The sequence below is a fragment of the Cydia fagiglandana genome, chromosome 5, assembly GCF_963556715.1.
Source record: "Cydia fagiglandana chromosome 5, ilCydFagi1.1, whole genome shotgun sequence".
Classification (NCBI taxonomy): domain Eukaryota; kingdom Metazoa; phylum Arthropoda; class Insecta; order Lepidoptera; family Tortricidae; genus Cydia; species Cydia fagiglandana.
In genome coordinates this window covers 4,807,381-4,831,001 of record NC_085936.1, presented here as the reverse complement: position 1 = coordinate 4,831,001, position 23,621 = coordinate 4,807,381, and the positions used below count along the sequence as shown (strand labels likewise).

Below are 23,621 nucleotides of genomic sequence, written 5' to 3'. Positions count from 1 at the left end.
TCGTTTGACTCAGTACTTCGTGCGCATGCAACGTAGTGATTATATGCTCTTTGCGCATGCACTGGCTTAAGTGTTGTTCACTTCGGTTCGACTTGTGAAAACTGTGGCTGAAGTTTAAAGTTCTAAACATTTTTGATACTTTCGGTCTGTAAAAATGTATATCGTATCAAATTTTGTGAAAGTTACTGTACCAAACTATTTAGCTGGACTACCTATTCCAGATTCATTCGGCGGATGGTTCCGTTTAGGAGGTGAGGTTTTTTTCCTTATTCGTAGAAGCAATTTATCTCATGACTAACGGTATAATATCAACAGTCGTGACTATTTATGCCTAACCTTGAATAAATTGTAACAGTTCTAGTTGCTGACCTTGATTGAATTAAATCTGATAATATAGATAGGATAGGGCACTGATCCCTGTTAACTAAACTTTTAAAACTAATTTTCGTAATGCTTTAAAAAATATTAATATCTATTACTGCTGCCTCTATAAAATAAAGTTAATAACATTATAATGCATTTGTTACTTACTTTAAGTTTGACTTTAAGTTGGCAAATTAAAAATGACAGCGTTTTACACAAAAATAAAACGCTAATTAAATAACTTACCCTATTCGGAACCTAATAATAATATTGAGAATGGCAACATTGCGTTGTTGGTCGTATTGTCCTTTTCTAGCATATACGTCCCTCTCTCTCCCACGCTCCCACCACACAGCAGTTTGCTTTTTGGCGGTTGTCGCAAAAAACAAATTTCCAACTCATTGTCTCAAAATTATACATATTTACACCAGGCAGGATTAAAACTTTAGGTTCCGAATAGGGTAAGTTATTTAATTAGCGTTTTATTTTTGTGTAAAACGCTGTCATTAAACAACTGTACCGCTATTCGGAACCTAATAATAATATTGAGACGTGTTTGTTATCGCCTGGTGGTGGGAAGACGCCAAGCCAATGTGATTATATACATGTACTTATTATGTATATTATGTAATATTATTATATTATGAGTGTTTAATTAATTATGCAGTACACCTTTTATTTTAATACCTGTGAGGAGAGAGGTATTTAGTAAAGCATACAATTTGATATTCATATTTCATATTTCATATTCATTTTTATTATTAGTAATGTACACATACATTATATTATGATACTAACTTAACATTTTATATACGTACTTAATGTACTTATAAATGTTCAAAAAGAATAAGTGAGTCGCAACAAGGGTACTTAATTACATGTATGTGAAAACTAGGTAAAACAAGATGTGATAAGTCAGTCTACTCTTCAAGGAGCATACAACATCTGTTATTAAGGAGTAATGTAATTAAAGTGTGAAAAGATAAAAATAACAAAGTACTAGAGTAGTTTTTATTTATCAGTAGCAATTATTATCAAATTTGATAATAATTATCTATAATAGTAAAGTAAGCAGTTGCAGGAATATAACAAGGACAGGACCTTTCCTATTTCCAGAATCCCTCGGGATTAAATAGACGAATATTTTAATTATTCGTTATATCACTATCACCACAAACAAAGTTAATAAAATTATATAGGTACTTGTTGAAATGTCATAGGGAATCACTAAATTTCTTTAATGACTGTAAGCCATATACTTGGTTATAGGTTATAGTTATAGCTATAAAATGCATTTAACCCTTTTAAACGCTTTACTAACGAGAACGCGAGTCAACCTAAATAAACCTTACTTAAAAGTATGAAGGTTACTTTGAGAGCTTAAGCCACAACACTCAATGTGTTCACTGCACTGTGGCACTAGTTATGACGCTTTTTTGGTGTTCTTGGCGTTCAAATGGTTAATGTAGAATTGCCACAGAACTTTATCAATAATATTTGCCGAGTCATTCTAATTAAATTAATGTTTAGCTATCATAACCTTAATTTTACTCATTAATTTGTATATATGTAGTTAGAGTAGTTTCTCAGTGGTTTACTTTATCTGGTGCCTACTGGTAGACATAAGCCTTAAAACTTTATTGGTTCTGACCGCTAAAGTGGCTTAATTTCTGTAAACTATTCATAAACATTGCTTAATTCTGAATATTCAGTTTTCTCTATTCAGTGTGTAAATTATAAGGAATAAGATACTTAATTCGAAACCCTAGCTCATCGCATAGGTGCTTTTAACCGAAATACAAATTTATGTGCTTATTTCGTGATTTTACGTTATTTGCTGTGGGAAACCAGGGGGTCCCCGACCTTTGCCGGGCGCCCAAAGCCAACAGTGCAGAGGCCCTTTAAGAGGGACCTATTTCATCCAACGCTAGAATCAACACTTTGTCGAATCTATTAGATATTTAGGTATACTTATCCTCCTTATGAACTAAGGATAATTGTTACTTGTTTATATTTCAATAATAGCAAGATCTGAAATATAATATTACTTAATTTGGGCCAGTGTACTTTTGTATACTATATCTCTGGCCTACTATATAGGTTAGTCTAATAACATCCCGCCTTCTGGGAGGCAATATACAGAGTTCTTGGATAATATTCACGATAGCGCTAAGTGTGTGGACCTAGTTTTCCGACACGTGACTGCATGAAGTTATAGTGTTCATTTTTTACAGGTTTCGAGCAAGAAGGGTACCTATATATAGGTTGAGGTCCTTAACTTGTAGATTTGGTAATAGGAGCAAGACACAGACGGGGTGTAAATTATTTGATCCACCATATTTCAAGAGATTCATGTGCATTGATGCCTTTAGGCTACACTGTACATACAGACTATATAACTCTTTGGCAGAGTTTTGCCAACATATTATAATAAATGACTGCATTTGTTTGGGTGTACTTGTTCCACGACAAAGACATATTTATATGTATTACAATGTATTTTTGAAAAGTACTCGCGTTTCAAAATAGCGTCGCCTTTTCGCAAGGCTTGCTTCTGTTTCACATTGTGCAAAGCAAATAGTATCACAATGCTATAATTTTGTATAAATTGAGAACTAGAGGGTCATGCTCTAGACGTGACCGCCCAGAAGTTATACTAGAACCGGTCGTGCAAACCGTTAAGTCACTGTTTCTTAAAAGCCTTATGTAGTGGGTACATTACATTCCACGGTGGGTACATTTGTTAAACGTATAGTATCAAACTATGACGAATAATGACAAGTGAATTAAGTGATACTTAACAATATTTGGTCCGTGCATAGAAGCACGTGCCCTTGAGATTAAAGCATGGGTAGTTTAAAATAAACTTAATCTGTGCATAGGAGCACTTACGATCAAGGTGGTTCGAATCCTCAAGGGTCACAAGGCAGACATAAGGGTGTAGAATAAATCATTCATAATCGCCCCGTTAGGTCAGTTTTGTAAATTTTTATTTCCAACATGCTTGTGCAGCACATGACAATTTTTCTATACCATGCCAGTCAGGGATATAATAATTAAATAGGTAACCTTGGTTATGTCGTGTACCTACATAGGTAGGTACTCGTAAACATGGTAACTGTAAGACTAGTGCTCTCGAGGCAAATATAATTTATATTAATTTCTAATCTGCCATAGCAGGCATAGACTTCAAAGGTTTTTAGATATTCATAGGGCCGCTAAACGGAACCCTTTGTACACCTTGAGCAGGCTGTTTGTGCTCTTGTAATTTTATTTTCACACCATGGGTGATATTAACCATAGCTTATTTCAGAATTGAACCGTAAGCTATGTCGTGTCGTGAGCTAAGTGAGCCCGATTTAATTAAGAGTCCACAGGTTATCTGGACCTTGGAGGATTGGCCACATCTTATTCTAATTATCAATATTCTGCCTGGGCTTATGGTCGAATTTAGGTGACTAAATCTCTTACTATTATCTATGCCACCCACGTTATGAGGCTTAGCGTCTCCAGACCACAATTTTATATTTTTCTTCTTTAAAATAAAAATGAGTCGAGATAGGCCCGGAATCTTAGGTTATTTTATACCTATTATATTATAATTTTAGAAATGTTCAAATTTGGGTTTAGCCAATAGGGTGTTCGGGACCCTTAAAATAGATTGGTAAACAAAAATGAAACCTCGAATAATGAAGCCTTGCCTATTTCGACTGATTTTTACCAAGAACATTATTTTGTTAGAACCCTTTTCACTTTGTCTAAAAGGAGGTATTTACATATTCATCTTTGTGATTATTCTTTGTGATTCATTTTTATGATTGTGGCCTACTCGGTCGCCTGTGTTATGACCATATCATTTAATTTCTGACATGCCTTGCGCAGGCTTACATAGGTTGTAATATCATCATCAATAACTTGACATCAGTTCGTGAATGAATCAAAGATTCTTTGGCACACCTTACGCAGGTGGAAACATGGCAGCCTTGCGCAGGCTTAGATAGGTACACAACATATTGGTTTCATCACAAATAACTTGACGTTAGTTTGTGACTGAATAAAAGATTCTCTTAGTGGAACCGTAACAGACATAGGCATAAGAATATCATTCAAATGAAGTTTATGGGTAATATTCCCTTAGTTGCGAGTTCTTCGCTCGACAAGGGGAAAGGATTTACTTTAATAGGCACTTTTAGAAAGTGTCATTCACGGTGACGCGCAGATTTGCCATAACTAAACTTTAACTCTACAGTTAGGTTAGCGAATATAATTTGACAATATGAAACAAACCATGCGTCTTCGTCAATGAATCAATCTAAAGATTCCCATATTGTTAATGCCCTTTCAAGTCACAGGCTTCCGATTTTATTTAAAACGTTTACCAGTGTAGGTACTATTTATGTAGGTAGGTAGGTAGGCTTAAAGATTGACCCTCTTGTATGTAGTTACATATAGCATGAATAATCAAGTTATTCAAATCCAAAATAATACCAGCACATATAGCAACTACATGCAAGAGTTCTTTTCGTTGACCTTTTAAGCTACCTGTTATTTATTTAAAAAGATACCTATAATATCTACCTACATTCCTTTTTTTTTTTTTTTTTTCAAAATCAGAGATCTAGTTAGAGAGATATAAGTTGGAAGATAAGGAGTGAAATACTTAAGGATTTCCATGTAATTCTTGCGCAGAGCCATGCTAATCTCTCTCTTTGTCTAGTCAGATTTAAATTTACGTACTGCCAAAGTACTCACTTTCCAAAAAAAATTAATGCAATGCTTGCGATGTAGGTTTGTTCGTTACCTTGTGTCCCTCAGAGCGGAAATAGAAGCCCCGCGAAGCGGGGCTTCGTCGACTCCTAAGCGGGTACACGTTATTTATCAGCAAGTTGATTACCAAAAAAATCATTTTGCAATATTATATTTAACCCGGAACGGGATAAAACGAAAGTTGCTGTGCGTCTTCGTCAACATACTTAGACAGATAAACCCTACACGTCTATAAGCTTCTACCTTAATACGTAGGTTCTACGTAACACGTATTAACTATCCGATCCTTTCGTATTCGAAAACACAAATCACTTGAAAACTGAAGGGTATGCCTCCACACATCACCATTTAAGTGTTATAATTTTAACCGTTATTATAGACACACAAAGATTTAAGGTAATGAGTAATAATTAAGGCTCAGGAGAGACTTAATGTAGGTATAAAATTAATTAAATTCTAATGGTGACAAGTGCATGCTTTACCAGCTCGATGTGTTTTCTAATAACATTATGTGTTTTAGTATTTTCATTAGCATAGCCACGGTGCGCGCAGGCAGCCTTTGAAAACTTACACATTACTATTCCGGATCGTTTTTATTTGCTAGATAGTTTAACGGACACTAAATTTAAATATTTATTTCGAACGGCAAAAGCCGTTAGAAACTGTTTTTCAATATAGTCAGCTAAACTGGGGTACAAATTCAAAAACTCACCAGCAGTTTAGCTTCACGACCTTCCAGATGGAAAAACAGCAAGCCAATGAGTTGGAAATTTGTTTTTTGCGACAACCGCCAAAAAGCAAACTGCTGTGTGGTGGGAGCGTGGGAGAGAGAGGGACGTATATGCTAGAAAAGGACAATACGACCAACAACGCAATGTTGCCATTCTCAATATTATTATTAGGTTCCGAATAGCGGTACAGTTGTTTAATGCCAATAAAACTATCCAAAACCGCGATTTTTTTTTTAATTCTGTTAATATAAGAAAGAAGTGAAGATGCATAGGAGTTTATATTTAATTGAATAATGTTTTAATTCCAGTAAAAGATTGGCTTGCTTTGATTCCACCTACAATTGTGATTGGTGGCATAAGTTATTACTCATATCAAACTATAAAGCAAGCAAGAGCCATGGGACGAATCAACCCAAAGATAAGATTACATGAGAAGAAAGTTGTAGACTTTATTGAAATTGAGGACATTGGTGAAAAAATGTCACTATGCAGATGCTGGAAGAGTAAAAAAGTGAGTTTATTTTTATTATTTTTTCTACTGTATAATGTTTGTCACAAAACAAACCATTCTGATCATGTGAGTTGTGATTGTGACCCAATTATATGAATTATCCAAATGCATTACATAACAAAATGCTTTATTGTGATAAAGTTATCAGATAGCATTTCAAATCCTTGTTTATTGAAGTCATTGTTTGGTGAGATAGCATTTCCTTGTAGAACTATAAATTGTTTTACCTATGTAATGCAATTTAAATAATAATTAAATTATTTTATACAGTGGCCCCTGTGTGATGGTGCTCATGGCCCTCACAACCGTGCTACCGGAGACAACACTGGTCCTGTCGTTATCCGCAGAGTTAAACCAGAGGAAAGCAAGTAATTTTGTATTGATACAAGCATGGCTTGTATTGATACAAGACCTTTTAATGCAGGGTGATATGTAATGTGATTACTTAATATACATATAATGTATGTTACTTAGTAAAAATTTGTTACCATTTATTATCATTTAATAGAGATAAGGTTATCCATGTCCTTATACAATTGATGCTTATAATTTTATAGTCATTGGTTTACTATTTGTAATAGTACAATTGCCTTTTAAAAAAGTATTATTTGCCAATATTTAATGATACGTAGATAAAATAGTTAATGTGAACATTTTTAAGTATGAATCAAAGTATAATTATGTGTGGAGGCTTGACCAATTTTAATTTATTCATGTAAGTTTTATGTGATATATTTTGGTGCAAATAATTACGATTACATTCCTAAACCTACTATTTTTATTGTTTATTTTTATATTAATGTGAAATAAAATAATAATACATATTTATCGCTTTCAGTTTTATTCACGCCTTGAAGGCACTTTTGCCACTTTTACTTAAAAGTTGATCAAGCAAATCTTGTCAGTAGAAAAAGGCGGCAAATTTGAAAAATGTAGGCGCGAAGGGATATCGCCTCATAGAAAATTTGAATTTCGCGCCTTTTTCTACTGACAAGATTTGCTTGACCATCTATACTTATTTTTTATACTTATACTATTTTAAAAAGGGAATATATGTATTAAGAAGACTAAGTAGTAGTAGTAGTAACGGTATAAGTAACTCATTTAACTGATTATAATTACCATTTACTCGTTGAATTATTTAAAGTCTGTGCAGGAAGAGAATTGTCGTGGATTATATGGAAACTAATATTATTCTAAAGAAGAGTCGTACTCTTTTCGCACAGATTCTAACGTCAAAATTTTTTGGGGTTCCGTAGTTAAAACGGAACTCTAGTGTCACTTTGTTTGCTCATCACTAGGAGCAAGACGTCATTTATGACGTATGTCAACATTGACGTTTGTCACCAGCGTTATTATCGAAATCTCGTCTGCTTGACCCCTACATACACCTAAAAAATCGTTTGCGTAATAATTTACATCCAAAGTGTCTCAAATTGATAGAAAATAAATATAATAAAATAAAAAATGTATCTAGTGTCGAATTTGGTCAAAGTTACTATTCCTAACTACTTAGCAGGACTGCCGATTCCAGATTCTGTTGGTGGATGGTTTCGTCTTGGAGGTAAGTCCTCGTTTTGATTGTATTTGTACTAATTGGAAACGTTAATCCCGTGAACCTTACGTATCTTGATAACAGTACTGACGCGCGATAGCTTCAGATAAACTAAAATAAAGAATCATCGTGCTTTTAGTTCAGAAGATGACTTACTTACAAATCGGTTAAGAGACAAGAACAATAATCACTGCACGCCATCTAGAAATTAACAATCCAGGCAATTATGCTATTAACGAGACTAATAATTAGTAGTAAAAAGTGTTAACAAACTCATTCATCACATCTCACTAAAATGTACATTAAAAAAATAGTTTGAAATACTGAGTTTTAGGAGTTAATTACTTTGTACAGCCATTATGTAATCACTTATGTTCTCATTTTGTTACTAAGTAACAATATATTCATCACCACCTAGTTCTAATGTAGGTCAACATTGTATTTCAAATAATCACTTGTTAAGCAATGTGTCATGTAATTTTGCTACTTAATGTGTAACAGATTAAGACCTTTGCAGGCTTGCATGAGTCCAGATGTCCAAGTAGCGAAAGTTTAAAAGTTGGAATATTATCAGAAATATCAGGAATATTTAGGAATATAAACTTCATATATAACTTATATTTCAATCACCATTCAAAAATATTAGAGGTTTTTGAAAATTTTCATTGCAGAATTTTTGCAGTTTTGGAAACTTTCTGATTTCATTATGCACAACACAAGTAACTCTGTAGTCTGTAAACTAATATTCATTTACAATTAAACTTACTTACCTATATGTTATCTTACAATAGATCAGGAGTTATGGTTTTTAATAGTTCAACTCCTAATTCTTCAGATTTTCATGCCTCGCTTACTGATTTTTATTGTGTTATCCTTACTGCCCTCCTAACAATAAGTGCAATAACTCATATTAAATTATCATTAAATAATATACTTTGTTCTCATACAATGTGTCACACAAGCGACTGAGATTTCAAAATTAGTTATTGCACTTATCGTTAGGAGGGCAGCTTAGTTGAGCGCAGCTGATCATTTAATTTTTTCCAGTGAAAGATTGGGCAGCCCTAATCCCTCCAACGCTTGTAATCGGAGGTATCTCTTACTACTCGTACCAGACCATCAAGAAAGCGCAGGCCGGCGGCAACGGGCATGTGAACCACTGCGTGAGGAAGGACATTGACAAGGTGGTGGACTTCATTGATATTGAGGATATCACGGAGAAGGCTGTGCTGTGCCGATGCTGGAAGACTAAGAATGTAAGTAAACAAATATTAACCCCCTTATTCATAAATGTTTACTAAAGTTGACAAGCCGATAATAATTGTTTGTCCTTTTTCATCATAATAATAATAATAATAAAGCCCGCAGGGCAGCTTGTGGCGAGCTGTTGGGGAGTAACGACCCCACGGACCCGAGTGCTCCCGAGAGTCGGTCAGGGTCTCCGTCTCCGGCGTGTCTTCGTCGGTCGGAGTGGACCCCAAGGGGACCCGCAGGACTCTCAGCTCTGGCTCGCCTTCATTGGCCGTCCAGAGAGGAGTCGCTAGAGCTATATGCTCCAGGGGTGGAAGTGTTAAAGGGCATAACGCCGCGAGTAACTTCGGAGAAAGCGCAGCACCACCTCTCGACACCCCTGAGCCGCTCACGCCGGTGTTGCACCTGGCCGTCTTTACGATGGCGCATCAGGTGCCCATCTAACGAGTGGCGAGTCACCACCTGTCTCGATAACTTGTGTAAGCAATGTTATGGCAGGTGTCCGGACTTCTTTGCAATAGCCCAGTCTTTTTTCCACCCAAACTTAAACCATAGACCAGTATTCTGACCATATTCTTTACAATAGCTTCCAATGCCTGCTGAAACCGGTTCACGGGTATTTATTGATGTACCCGTGAATGGGTTCCAGCAGGCGTTCTACATGACATCAAATCTCTCCAAACGGCCTCTACGTGTTGGATCCATATCCCCACGCACGCCTTATAAATGACCGGGCTCGAAAGACCCGAGAGTTTTAAAACGGAGATACAAATAATAATAATAAGCCCGCAGGGCAGCTTGTGGCGAGCTGTTGGGGAGTAACGACCCCACGGACCCGAGTGCTCCCGAGAGTCGGTCAGGGTCTCCGTCTCCGGCGTGTCTTCGTCGGTCGGAGTGGACCCCAAGGAGACCCGCAGGACTCTCAGCTCTGGCTTGCCTTCATTGGCCGTCCAGAGAGGAGTCGCTAGAGCTATATGCTCCAGGGGTGGAAGTGAAAGATGCATAAGACGCGAGTTGGCACAGTGGCTGGTAACAGCCACTGGGTAGAAAGCGGCGCACACCTCTCGACACCCCTGAGCCGCTCACACCGATGTTGCCCCTGGTCGTCTTCGCGACGGCAGTTTCAGGGGCCCATCTAGTCAGCGGCAAGTCACCGCCTGCCTCGATAACTTGTGAAAACATTGTTATGGCAGGTGTCCGTACGTCTTTGTAATAACCCAGTCTCATAGTCCACCCAAACTACAATCCATAGACCGGTATACTGTTCTCTTTTTCTACAATAGTCCCAATGCCTGCTGAGACCGGTTCATGGGTGTTTATTGTTGCACCTGTGAACGGGTTCCAGCAGGCGTTCTACATGACATAAAAGCTCTCCAAGGGGCCTCTACGTGTTGGATCTGTGTCCCCACGCAAGCCTATCAAAAAACCGGGATTATGGGCCCGCGATATCTAAGGAGATATAATAATAATAATAAAATACCAACATGTTGGAAATACCAATATGTTGGAAAGGGACAATTAATTATTAGCAGCTTGTCAACTTTAGTAAACGTTTATGAATAAGGGGGTAATTAATTATGTATGTGATTGTATTTTTAACCTCCTAAGGAATATGGATGGTTCTATTCTACCCTATTGATGGTTCTATATTCAATAGAGATCAGTCCCCTCCCCTTCACCCTAAATTGAACTTTCAGGGGGTCTGTTTGAGAAACCCTGTGTTATACTTATACATTATATGAATGGTACAAATCCTCTTTATTGCACAACTTCAAAATAAATATACAAGGAAACACACATAATACATAAAGACAGGGGTAAACAAAAGGCAGCCTTATCGATCTCTTCCAGACAACCTTCAAGTAGTGGAGAAATGAAACTCTAAATTCAACCAATGATTTTCATTCATGAAATATGAATTTTAATTTTGAATGTCGTTCGCCTCGCGCTTTTAGTTCCCTACGTAATTCGCATCAAACCAATACTTTGTAGGCCCGTGGTTGTTAGTGTTACGTTTAAAGTATAATTATGATACTTCCGGAATTTTCCGGGCCAGTGATTATCTGGAGCACCAATTTCAGTCAAGGTTTTTTATATCCATTATGTATGAAGATACAAAATGCAGATGCAGATGATGCTTGGCAGATGTGAAAATACTTAGAATAGAATAGAATTCTTTATTGCCAAACCATGGTTCATATAGTTGTTACAGTAAAAATTTGTGGATACACCCGGATGGCTGGACCCGGTTAGGGCATTGCAAATAAATCCTACATCTAGGTACTCCTTTTCTGTAGTACCTACATTGTTAAAGTGGGAAATTATTGAAACATAATGTAATGTTTTAGGGTTCCGTACCTCAAAAGGAAAAAATGAAAGCCTTTTAGGATCACTTGTGCGTCTGTCTGTCCATCTGTCACAGCCTATTTTCTCTGAAACTACTGGACCAATTAAGTCGAAATTTGGTACACATGTGTAAGTTTGTTACCCAAAGACGGACATCTAACGTAAACAAATGAATTTTGAACATGGAGGCCACTTTTGGGGGGTAACTGAGAAAATTAAAAAAATATTTTTTTCAAACTATATCCAGTTACATAGGTATCAAATGAATAAATGAAAGAGCTCATTGTGAGAATCCCAAATATATTTTTTTTATAATTTAAGTAAACAGTTTAGAAGTAAATCACCACCAAAATGACCCCCTTTATCTCCGAAACTACTAGGTCTAAAATTTTGAAAAAAAAAAAAACATAAAATAGACTATAGATTTTGAAAAAACAGAAATGGTTGACTGGTAGAGAATGCCATTAGGCATTAAGTTCGCCATTTGTACATTATTTTTATGTTTTGTGCAATAAAGTTTAAATAAATAAATAAACTGGTCTTTAATAAAATAAATAAAATATCTAAAATAGGTTTAAATAAATAGGTTTAGGTTTAGGATTCAATAGGTTTTAGGTATTTTATGACAGGAAAATCTATTAGAAATATGCAGTCAAGCGTGAGTCGGACTAATACTTAGTTTTTCATCCGACCCCTACGGGTTTTTAAAGGCAATTCTCTCGCGTTTCACATATAAAAAATACATTGTTAAAAATTTTGTAATGTACGGAACCCTTGGAACGCGAGTCCGACTCGCACTTGACCGGTTTTTTTCAGAAAAGAAAGAACAGAAAAAAGCACGCATAGAGCTGGTTTAGTGCTCCTAAATGTTTATAGTTTCAACTTCAATCCTAGAATTATTTGAACGTTTTATCAGTAAGTACCTATTACCGCCCAGAATGAGGAGGTCTTCAAGCCAGCTAAATTTTATCCAAAATGGACGAAATATAATCGACGGTGTCTTGGGTCGTCCCATTCGTTTTTCGTCAAGTTCTTAAATTGGTCCTATTCTGCTTTCGTCACTTATTCTATATTGAAAGCCACCGACGATTGTGACGAATGTAGAATGGGTGATGAAAGCAGAATAGGACTAATTTAAGAACTTGACGAAAAACGAATGGGACGACCCAAGACGATACCTAATCGACAACAAAATAATAATGGGCACTTATTACACTTGGGTAGTTTTAACATTATTTCAAAAAACTAGTGACTAAAAAACAATGTAATCCGTTCCAGTGGCCGTACTGCGACGGTACGCACGCCTCCCACAACAAGGAAACTGGTGACAACGTGGGCCCCGCCATCGTCAGACACAAGGCCACCAAGTAAACGCCACGCGGACATATATCTGGGATCAGTGCCATCGAAACTGCCGGTTAGGCATCCTATCCTCTTACGGCCCAAGGTCCTACCTATAGTACTTCTTCAGTTCAATGAAATTTCAATCATATTCAATTGGAACAGAGTTGCTTTTGCATTGTTTCCTTTAATTTTCAAACAACGCATAATCAACTCTGTTTCTTACACTGTAGGTTCAAATTTTGGATTTTTATGGCTGGGCCTTAGTGCTTGTGCACAAATCACGCAAGGTTCGATGGGGGGAGTGGGGGTCATGAAAAAATCACGATAGATCACGTTGGGGCAGGGGGGGTATAAGGAAACCTCACGTGTATTTTGTATTTTTCTACAGTGAACGAAACTAAGAAAAAAAAAACCTACCACATGAGTAGATACTTTTTCTCGGTTTCGTTAAACGTGAATCTATTTAACGAAAATAGAAAAATAAACAAGATTTTCTATATACAATACTATTTATCTTAAAATTTGGTAGAATGAAAAAAAAATCAGAAAAATACACGTGAGGTTGTGTGGGCGGAGGGGAGTAGCGCAAAATCTCACCAAATATCACTAAGGGGGAGGGGGGGTCAAAAAATAGCCGAAAACACCTCGCGTGATTTGTGCACAACCCCTTAGGAGGCTATAGACGTGTAGTCATTTGCACAAACGCCACAGACGGTCGTTACTTTTGCACGGATGCAATTTATAATTTTAAATTATTACCCTAAACCTTACCCCAATTAGGTCCTCTTTTACTAATTAGGTCCAGTGAGTATCAATAGTAGCGAATAAAATTACGTGGCAATAGTTAGGTACCTTTCCCTATTAGCTAAACGGAAGTAATACTCTGTTAGAGGGTTGCAGATACTTTTGGCACACTAGTGGCATAGTGTGAACTAATCAAGCTGTGGGCGAAACCACATCTGCGAGGCCCAAGGTGCTAAAAAGCCCTAAGGTTACAAAAAGTTTGGCTTTGCGAGGCCCATCTAAGTGCGAGGCCGGAGGCGAAGGCCTTATTCGGCCACGCCTAGCTACGCCAATGGCACATTGTTCTATACTTTACTATTGGTACTGACTGTTCATTTTCAAAAGTTTTTACACGCATTATCTATTAAGTGCAGCGAAATCTTTTACCGTGTAATAATCTTAGCCCTGATAAAGTATATTGGTAAATATTGATTAGATACTCTCATACTCTGTTATATTATCTTAATACGCGTTTAAGATTATGATATTACGCGAATTCGTGGAAAAAGATATACGTACAGATTTTAGAAAAATATACGAAAAGCTAAAAGCAAAGTCACGATGTAACAAACAAGTACATAAAAGCACATAATCCAGATATATGTCCATGTTATTTTATAAAAAATGACTATTTTAGTAAGTATAATTGGTACATACATGAGCATCTAATGGTAGCTTGGAAATTGTACAAACATGTAGGTATTATTGTCCGTATATATATATATATCGCTTAGATGCCTTAGATGATAAGTAGAAAGTGTATTTTTCAGAGCTTAAATATTACGACAATAACTTCTCGCTCCTCGTAAAAAGTTTACCATAATATGAAAGTTTGTTTCTATGTCGATTCCTAGTATTTTATTATTTTGTAAAGCGAGGAATTTCGGAATATTATAGTTTGTATCGACGCTTTGATCTGTTTATATCAATAATTAAAACGAAAGCTTATTGCGACATTTTTTCTTGCATTTTAAGATATTTTTTAACTTTTTTTACTTTTGTTTTTGAAACTGTTCACTTTGAAATAAAGTACGGATTGTTATTGCTCTTAATATATCGTTTTATTCAAATGTAAGTCCTGTGGGTATTGAAATAAGACACATAATCTTAGTAAATACGTTTAATAGGCTCCCAAATGCTGGTTCCTTACATTAATCACATCACAGACATGTATTGACTTTATATTACAAATAAATAACATTCCTCATATGCCAATCTAAAAAGACTCACTCGATCCAAATACAATTAGTTATAAAAACCTATGGCACAACACACTGTCGAGGTCACAATGCCATAGTTATTTAAGTATAAGACGAAACGAAACCTTATTTTTATTTAAAAAACTTACTAAGAAATATCTACCTGCAACTATAGTGTAATGTTATCTTATGTAACGCCGCTTTTCACAATTTTAGTGTTCCGTACAAAACTTTGTTCACGGAACACTTATTTTGAGTCCCCTGCCATGCAATCAACCTTAGAAAGTCCATGAGGATTTAATACTGACGACTGTATCTACTAATAATTATTCCAATAATTAGTAGGTACAGTCGCCATCAGATATATCGGAGCGGCCGGGGTGCTCAGAATATCTGAACACGCGCTCTAACGCTTTGACGATAGCGGCGTGTTCAGATAATTTGTGAGCACCTTGGCAGTTCCCAAATATCTGATGGCGGTTGTACAATTAAATGTTGACCTAGGGCATTCGTTTCTAGAATCGGATACGTGACGTTATTTTTTAACACTTCTGATAAAGCTAAGAAGCCGATATTTGGCATGATAACGTCTGATAACTTATCCATTTGACAGCCACAGACGGCTGTGGCCGTTATCGGAAAGTGTTGCCAAGGACGGCTACAGCCGACACCTTTGACAATGCAATTGGGACTTACGCGGGACTACGTAAAATTCAATTTCGCTTAAATAATCGCGAGTCCTTGGCGGCCGGGGCACGTCATATTCCTTCGCCGTCTCAAAAGGTTAAACTTAATACAGATTTCTGCAGGTTATTAAAATAGCTTCCATACGCGTCACGTCCTAGCAATGTACTTAGACCTTTTTGGGAATGCTCCACCTGTCCTTAAGTTAAAAGACATTTTAAATGTAGAAATACAGCGCAGACTGTCCTCAGGAGCAGTAATTTAGCTAGCTGTTTTAGAGACTTAGAATAACTTGGTTTGACTCGAGCAAAATAATTATACAATCAATAAGGTAAACGTACCTACTAGTGCTCGACGCGGTCCCAGTACGTGTCATCTTGAAACTTAAGTCATTGTCAATATTAGAGGCGACAGCAAGGTGTCATCTATTGGGCATTAGCATGTCGAACACTAGTACGTTTATCTTACCTATATACTCTTTTATTTAGGAGTGGCGGATTTGCCCGAAGGCCCAGTAGGCCCGGCGGCAAGGCATTAAAAAAATAGCTGTTGATAACAAGAAATAACTCAAAATGTAGTCAGAGTGCTGAGAAAGGGGCGGCTACAGGGCCTGCCTGGGGCCTAGGGCGGCAAAGACTGCAAATCCGCCACTGCAGCCCCCACTAGATGTATTAAGACGAAACAGGAGCTGAGTTTTAAATATTTTAGGTAAATATACCCGTCTCGCTAACGGAAGCGGCTCCTAAAACTAGTGCGATAAGGACAAGGCGAAAAATCCCGCGTAAAAATCGAGGTTTTGTACTCGACTGTTTCCTCCTCCAAAACTTAGCCAATCCTAACCAAACTTGGAAATCTAAATGATTATGAAATTATCTGTGTCGGACCGTTTTGCTTTTTTGGCTAATTGATATCAGTTTTGAATACTACGCCTCTCATTGCGGCATAGTCAATTAGGCCATTTTTGAAGGGCTCTAGCGCCCTTAAAAACAAAAATATCAATAAAAGCAAAACGGTCCGACGCAGATATTGACAATATTAATCTGTGTTGAAAAAATCATTGCTCTAGCATCAAAACCCACGGAGGAAACTGTCGAGTACGTGTGTATGGAGAAATGACCACTTCTGTTGGCTCTTAAATAGCGATAGCTGTACAGCTTTACTATGATAACAACTTGGTTCTTGACTCACACTATGTCGCGTAGACCTATGTTTTACTGGCGTCTATCGCTTAAAAAAACTTATATTATGCTCTTTCTATCTAAACTAATGCAAGATCCTGGGCTTAAAAGTGATTCTTAACTACTAGTACGGCCACAATTAATTTGATCAAAAACAATCTTAAATAAATGAGTAAAGACAAATTTTTTGAGAAGTCGAATAACTTGCGTTGGTACGTTGTTCGTTGCAAAAGTTAAAAGTAATGTTGCTTGTGTTTTAGACTATACTAAACAAATTCAGTCTTGAAGTAAATTCTTGTAGAAAATGTTGCCATCCATCAAGTCTTCACAGCTGAAAAAAGAAAGAATACATTAGAAGAGTAGTAGGTCCCTAAATAAAGGACCAAAACCGCCTTCAAATTTCAAATAGCAAATTGTGTCTCTTGATACAATTTATGTTCACAAAGGCGTGAGCAAACTATCAGATGCGACTGATGCGAGAATACGACGTATGATTTATTGACAGGTGGTCATGGGCCGCAGATTTTCAATATACTTACTCTATGCCGCAGAGTGAGGAACCGACGTACTATACGCGCCATGCCCAAAATTACTGCCTTCTGCATCTGACCGTTGATATCCAGCCATGAAGTCCAACAACCCAACGAGTCTCTCTAGGTGTTGATCGAGACTCTTCGCTATGTGACCGTTCGCTGACACGACTATAGGAACAATTATCGTCGAGTCAACAGCCCACATGGCGGTTATCAAGTGAGCTAAGTCTAGGTACTTGCTGGACTTGTCCTTCTCGGCCTTCAAGAGATTAGTTGACAGGGGCTCCCAAACTGTGCTCCGCGGCGTGAGGTAATCCTCCTTACCATCATGTTACCTATTTCGAATAGCCTAGCTAAGTTAGGGCGCCGCGGACTGAAAAGATTGGGAACCCCTGATTTAGGCTTTACTTTTCCCTCGTTGTAAGAAAGTAGGTACCTAGGTACTACTTATATGAGTATAAAAGAGCTGATTTCTAAATATAATTGGTTATATACCCATTACTCTTACCTCTATCCTTGTTTCTGCAATATTTTCCTCATTTCTAAGTAGTTCGTGCTTCAAGCCGTTTCTCTTCCTGAAATAATAAATCAAAGATAAATACCATTGTCTTTTGTAACATTTACTTAGTGAGCTAAATAAATAATGAGTTAGACAATTATTTGGATGAACCACTTTACTAATTTACATATATAAAGATAAGAAGAGTAGTGAGTAATGTTAAGTATTGGAATGTGCTTAACGCACTAAACGTCATTTTGTTATCGTTAAATGTGTTGTTTGTTTAATTTACTGTTTCATGACATGGTGTCCAAATGAGCACAGCCTGTTTCACAAAAAGGTGAAATTTTACTAGTTTTTAGGGTTCCGTACTTCAAGAAAAGACCAAGGCCTCCAGTGCCCAAGGCTGGAATCGAACCAGCGTCCGTCCACTGAAATCATGGCAGATGCCTAAACCGCTCGGCCACCTGGGTCACGGCTCTCTCAAGGGTCATTAGTTCATAATGTTTGGTTGTCTACTTGAAAAAATAAAAAAAAACATTAAAATAATTTAACTTCTTGCCTATACCTATAGTTTCGTATTTCAGTCGGCAAAAACGAAACCCTGTATTAGGCTGCGTTTCAACCAGAGTACCAGAGATGTATGAGGATGCGTAGCGAGGGAGGTGTTTGTTAAGAACCAAAGCCAATAGAATCACATCATTTGTTTTCCGCGCTCAAAGTACAGTAATACCTACGAGAATTCTTGTCCTATAATATGACTGTCTTACACAATTTCGCATGCGAGTTTCGTTTTATTGCGGAATTTGCCCAATCGATTGAATTGGACAGTATGTCTAGATTGAATTGAATTGCTGACCCTAGCATGTAAGCGTGTGTTGTTACATACGTAGGTTCTATATTTACACATATACCGGGCACGAAACAGGCTTCTTTGTGCGACCCTCGCCACGGCTCGCTTCCGTCACAACTGACCGCTTCCTACGTACTACAGGAACTCTAAACTGACCTTCAGTGGACCCTATGTCCTTATAATAAGGTTTATAAATCGTCAGTTATCAGGGTGGACGACGGTACATATCGAGTTTCGAGTCCTTTACCCTTTTAATATTAAAATGTCGTAACTACACTTTAATCTCGAGCGTTTACGTCCTTTTTTCTAACGAAGAAATGGCCATAACAATGCCTGTATAAATAAAACTTTTCAAGCCATTTTATAACCACAAGTACTTTGCTTTGGCATTTGCGACTTTAAGCTCTAGGTTTTAAGGAGCTAGATTTTCGGTGAATCGGTATGATCGGACAAGATACCGAGATAAGATCCTGCTATGTTAGGCTTCGCTTTTAACGCTTGAGTAGGAAGTAAGTATATTGGTTAGCGTATTAAACTTTTTGAGTTTAGAGTCACACGTCACGAACCACCGATAAAAAGTCGATATGTATGGCAGCGGTTTGTGTGACTCTTAACTTTTGCTTTGCAGTTAGGTAAATAAGTAACGTTGCTAGCTAGTGGCTACCTCTTTAACTACCTAATCGGAACAAATATTAGCAATACATTTAATGAGGTAACTCAGTTCTAAACAATGGCTTTCACTGTCAAGATACTGAAGTATGAAATACTAAGTATGTGTCAGAGATTTCATATTTGTCTACGTTGCTTTTATTCTAAGTATGTATATGCATAAAAAAAAAGCGAACACGGCTCTTAGACAATCTCTTTGTTTAGTTAGATATAAACGAACAAAGTTAGTATTGTGAATCATAGAATACAATATAGAAGGGCCAACTAATGTACCCTTTAACTCGTCATTAACAGAGAGCGCAACTTTGGTGCCGATGACGTCATTATGACGTTAAGTCGCATATAGGATGTTTTTTTAAAACAACATTGTAACACCTCAATGATTCTTAATAATGATAATATATATATATATATATATATATATATATATATATAATTGTTTACTTATAAAAATGCTTGGTGATTTACACAAAAAATAATGTAAACATTAAAAAACGATACGAAACGATCTCCTTCTCGTTCAATATGCTTTGTTGTTTTTAAATGTTTCTCTATATTGCTTGTTTTTGCTGTTGAATTTTGGTCACATTTTTTCATTTTTTACAATCACAAAAGGAAATTTCTGCAAATACGGCTGCAAAGACTCCATAGCGACTTCAAACAATAATATTTCGGTTATATTATATTTACTAATAAAAAAATAAGTAAACAGTAATTGGTTGTCATTTCCAACAATCTTGTTTTTAACATGACAAAGACAATTAGTTATGTTTTTATACGTGGCCATTACGTATAAAAACTCTCAACTCAAGTTTCAATATCAGTAAACTAAAGAGGCTAATAAGTTGTTATTTGTTTAAGTATCTAATAATCTAGATAACAACACTCTGTATTTAGCTTCACGTCATACGTCTGTCATCGGCACCAAAGTTGCGCTCTCTGGTCATTAACTTTCAAAATGAAGATCGTTGCGTAGCTAATACACTGGATTTATCATCTTCAACCCCAACTATCACTTGCGACTCTTGCGAGACGTGAGGCGGAGACAGGCGACCAAGACGAGTTATATTGTTTGCGGTACCAATAGGCATCACTACATAGCTTGTCAGTGTAAGGATCTCACAAGTATGTCCTCCTCCAGACCACCAACGAGATATAACGCCGCGGTGCCGATTGGCTTCATAATACATGTAGTACCTAAGTGGGTAGGTACTTTATAGGTGGTATATAGTAAGTAGTAACATGTATAATCCTCCTCGAGACTATGAACGAGGTGTACCTATGTGAGGCGAGGCAGGCGATATTACTGCATGTGACCAATAGATACCATGATGCCCCTGCGGTGCCGATGGGGATATCTACATTACATAGCTTCCCTGTGTAGTGGGTATTGGGTACTTACAAGTATATCCTCCTCCAGACCACCAGCGAGGTGTACGCGAGGCAGGCGATGCTGCATGTAACCAACACCATGATGCCAGCTGCGGTGCCGATCGGCTCACTCCGCGACGTGAAACGCTCCTTTGAATCCTTGCGGACCGTGTCGCTTGGCCCTGCAATTAAGAACAGAAGTGTAGGTATTATAGTCGAATTCATCCTTCAGTTGCCCTTTCTATACGAACTTTCCGTAACTGACTGCCTATACAAGTTGCGGTTGGGATGTAGTTCGGGTACCTACTTAGGGGTTAGGCTGCTTATTATTTCATTCTACAACACGTTTTAACATTATCGACAGTTGTATGCATTTGACGCGCCCGTCCCCCGCAAAAATCGGCAGCCTGTTTTGTACAGAAAATTACAGACAAGGCGACTCCGGTTGTTTAATTCTCTAAGATAAAAAGCTTGGAACTATGTCCACAATGAGACAATGAGTATTAGGTAACTAAATTAGCATTATCACAATAGTCACAATTACAAAAGCTTTCTAACGAAATGGTTTCGAAATGTTCCTTCACTTGGGTGGCCGTGTAGTAACAGTCCGTCTAAGCTAGCTCTGCACCGATTTGAATTCAGCAAACTGGGGAGTGTCATTCGGTAGACGTCATATTTTCATAAAATTACTTTATCGTTGCAAATGTCAAGCAGAGTTATTTTGATTCGACTCTATAAACTTTGGCTTCTTAGTCGTAACATCATCATTCATTAAATGCACTTTTCTTCGTATTTGTATTCTGTAGTAGTCTTCATACTAATTTAATTAATTTTACAGCATCAGCCCTTGTCAAAACGTAGGCAAAGTGCCGCCCCTCTATACATAGAAAAGCGTAGGTGTCCGTTACGCGTGTTCATATCAGTGACGTCTCATTATTTGTTCGGTACAAAAAACATAAAGCGTTACATCGACCGGGTTTTATGTAAAACTGCACTTTATTGACTTATAAACATGGTTGATAATAGCACAAGCGCCTGCAGCTATAATGTCCACTTGAAACGTAAGTGCATTTTACAAAAGATTCACACGACAGGTAACTTTGCGTAGGCGTTACGTGTCAAATATAACTGAATGCAAACATAAGTTGATGCTTAACTTTCATAATAGCGTGGCATTCATGTTTGAAAGATGGCTAAAGTGGAGAAAAGTGTAAACACGGAGGCTACTGAATAGCGGTAATAAAATACTTATAATGGGTATTTTATGGGTGTCATCCATGTTAATTTAAGAGTTAGTCATTGTGACTACAATGTAAGAGTTTATGGAAAGGCCTTACTTGTTATTGTAATATTACTTATATCTTACATCGCACGCGTAACCTTTACCTACCACATGAATGTTTGATTTAAGTAGTGCTTATTTGATTTCCAGCAAAACAAGGTAAGGGTAACAATAACAATTCATGCTGTTCCACTCACACATAGCCTCTTCTAATATCAGCTACCGTCCTCCCATAAAACCACCGTAAAAAAGTAAGTCATCGTCATCATTAGATTTAGATTTATTTATTTCATAAAATTGATTGATTGATTTATTTATTTATTTATCAAGGGCTACTGCATCCCTGACATACAGACGCTGTGGCAAAAGCAGTTGAAACAGCCGGTGCATGATGATTACATGTATTAAGAACTTAGCCGATATTGGGAAGGGTGGTCAATCTTAGGGTTGGTTACTCTATGTGACTTTATCACGTTCTCTGGGGTTGTCGCGTGCCCGCGTGTGCCTATCATCTTCCAAGTGAGATTCAGTTTCGAATTGCTCGACTTGCTCTTGTCAGTAAATTAGGCGATAGTTATGACTACAAGTACTACAACGCCAACGGTTGTAGGGTTGCCATATGGAAGAATTAAATGTCCTAATAAAAAACCGGACATCAACCTAAAAATCCGGACATTTCTTGTAGCAGAGATTTGGCGTAGCTTGAACGACGCCCCGGCGGCGCGCTGCTCTCTGCGGTGTACTGTATCGTGGATCTACTTTTCCCTTTCCCTTCGCCCGATCCCGTAGGCCCCTCCCCGGGCGCGCATTTTATTTTTATAAGGTCATTCCTAAAAATCCGGACACATGCCAAGTCCAGCCGCAATCCGGACAAAGGGTCAAAAATCCGGACATGTCCGGACAAATCCGGACGTATGGCAACCCTAAACGTACGTTGTATTGTAATCGATTGTTAGTAAGAACCAGTGACATACCTTGCAAGAACTCTGCCTGCGAATCCGGCGGGCCGTCTGCGCGCATGATTTCTTCGTCTTCGGGGAAGGAGGGCAAGTCGATGTGTTGCTCGTTGTCATCGCGCGAATGCAGCATGTCGAACACCTCGGATCTGGAGAAAAGGTTTTAAAGTGAATGCTTGATTAGGCGGATCACGATATTTCATCGTATCTAGGTACCTTGGTAAATGGTAGGTAAAGTTCTATCATCAACTGTACGAAATTTAAATTTGAAGTTATCCATCTCCTCACCACGGCACAGAATAAATAATAGTACTAGATACAGAAGACTCACTCTCTAACAAAACGCGTCTGTTACGATCAGGACAGATATGGCCCCTAGGTGGCGACAGCGCCACGCGCGGCTTATGGCAAACCCCAAAATTGGGGTCGAACGGATGTACTTTTAGCTACCTGTAGCAAAGCGACGAAATCGCGGAGTGAGACACGCCTGACCAGGGTACTTAGGGTAGTATTTTTTGACACGCGCTTTAGTTGTCCAGATTAGTTCATGTGTAAAAGATTTAAAAAAACCTTCCTTTCTAATAAGTGTCGTTCACAGACCATTATGCTTTAAACACCATTGAATAAATCTTGAGATTTTGATTGATAATAAAATAAAAATGTGAAATAGATAGTGTGTGTATTTCTGCACCATGTAGGTATTAACACGGGTATTCGGTAATAAATAATGCCTTAACTTACAGAAA

At 37.5% G+C, this 23,621-nt stretch overlaps 3 protein-coding genes across 3 annotated transcripts in view; 2 read left to right on the top strand and 1 right to left on the bottom strand.

Annotated features, from left to right (window-relative positions):
- Positions 1-43: 43 nt before the first annotated feature.
- On the top strand, positions 44-6,864 carry LOC134664310 (CDGSH iron-sulfur domain-containing protein 2 homolog). Its single transcript, XM_063520880.1, has 3 exons — positions 44-251; positions 6,170-6,372; positions 6,643-6,864. Exons 1-3 carry the CDS (start codon positions 155-157, stop codon positions 6,742-6,744), a joined length of 402 nt encoding a protein of 133 aa, XP_063376950.1. The 5' UTR covers positions 44-154; the 3' UTR covers positions 6,745-6,864.
- An 842-nt stretch (positions 6,865-7,706) lies between these two features.
- Positions 7,707-14,703, top strand: LOC134664273 (CDGSH iron-sulfur domain-containing protein 2 homolog). Its single transcript, XM_063520823.1, has 3 exons — positions 7,707-7,936; positions 8,975-9,183; positions 12,803-14,703. Exons 1-3 carry the CDS (start codon positions 7,840-7,842, stop codon positions 12,893-12,895), a joined length of 399 nt encoding a protein of 132 aa, XP_063376893.1. The 5' UTR covers positions 7,707-7,839; the 3' UTR covers positions 12,896-14,703.
- A 53-nt stretch (positions 14,704-14,756) lies between these two features.
- Positions 14,757-23,621, bottom strand: part of LOC134664272 (uncharacterized) — a 49,825-nt gene continuing 40,960 nt past the window's right edge. The window contains exons 4-7 of the mRNA XM_063520822.1: positions 22,894-23,024; positions 20,669-20,819; positions 17,754-17,820; positions 14,757-17,043 (exon numbers count right to left, since the gene is read on the bottom strand). Of these exons, the coding sequence (XP_063376892.1) occupies positions 17,038-17,043; positions 17,754-17,820; positions 20,669-20,819; positions 22,894-23,024 (355 nt within the window). The 3' untranslated portion in view covers positions 14,757-17,037. The remainder of the gene's footprint in view (positions 17,044-17,753; positions 17,821-20,668; positions 20,820-22,893; positions 23,025-23,621) is intronic.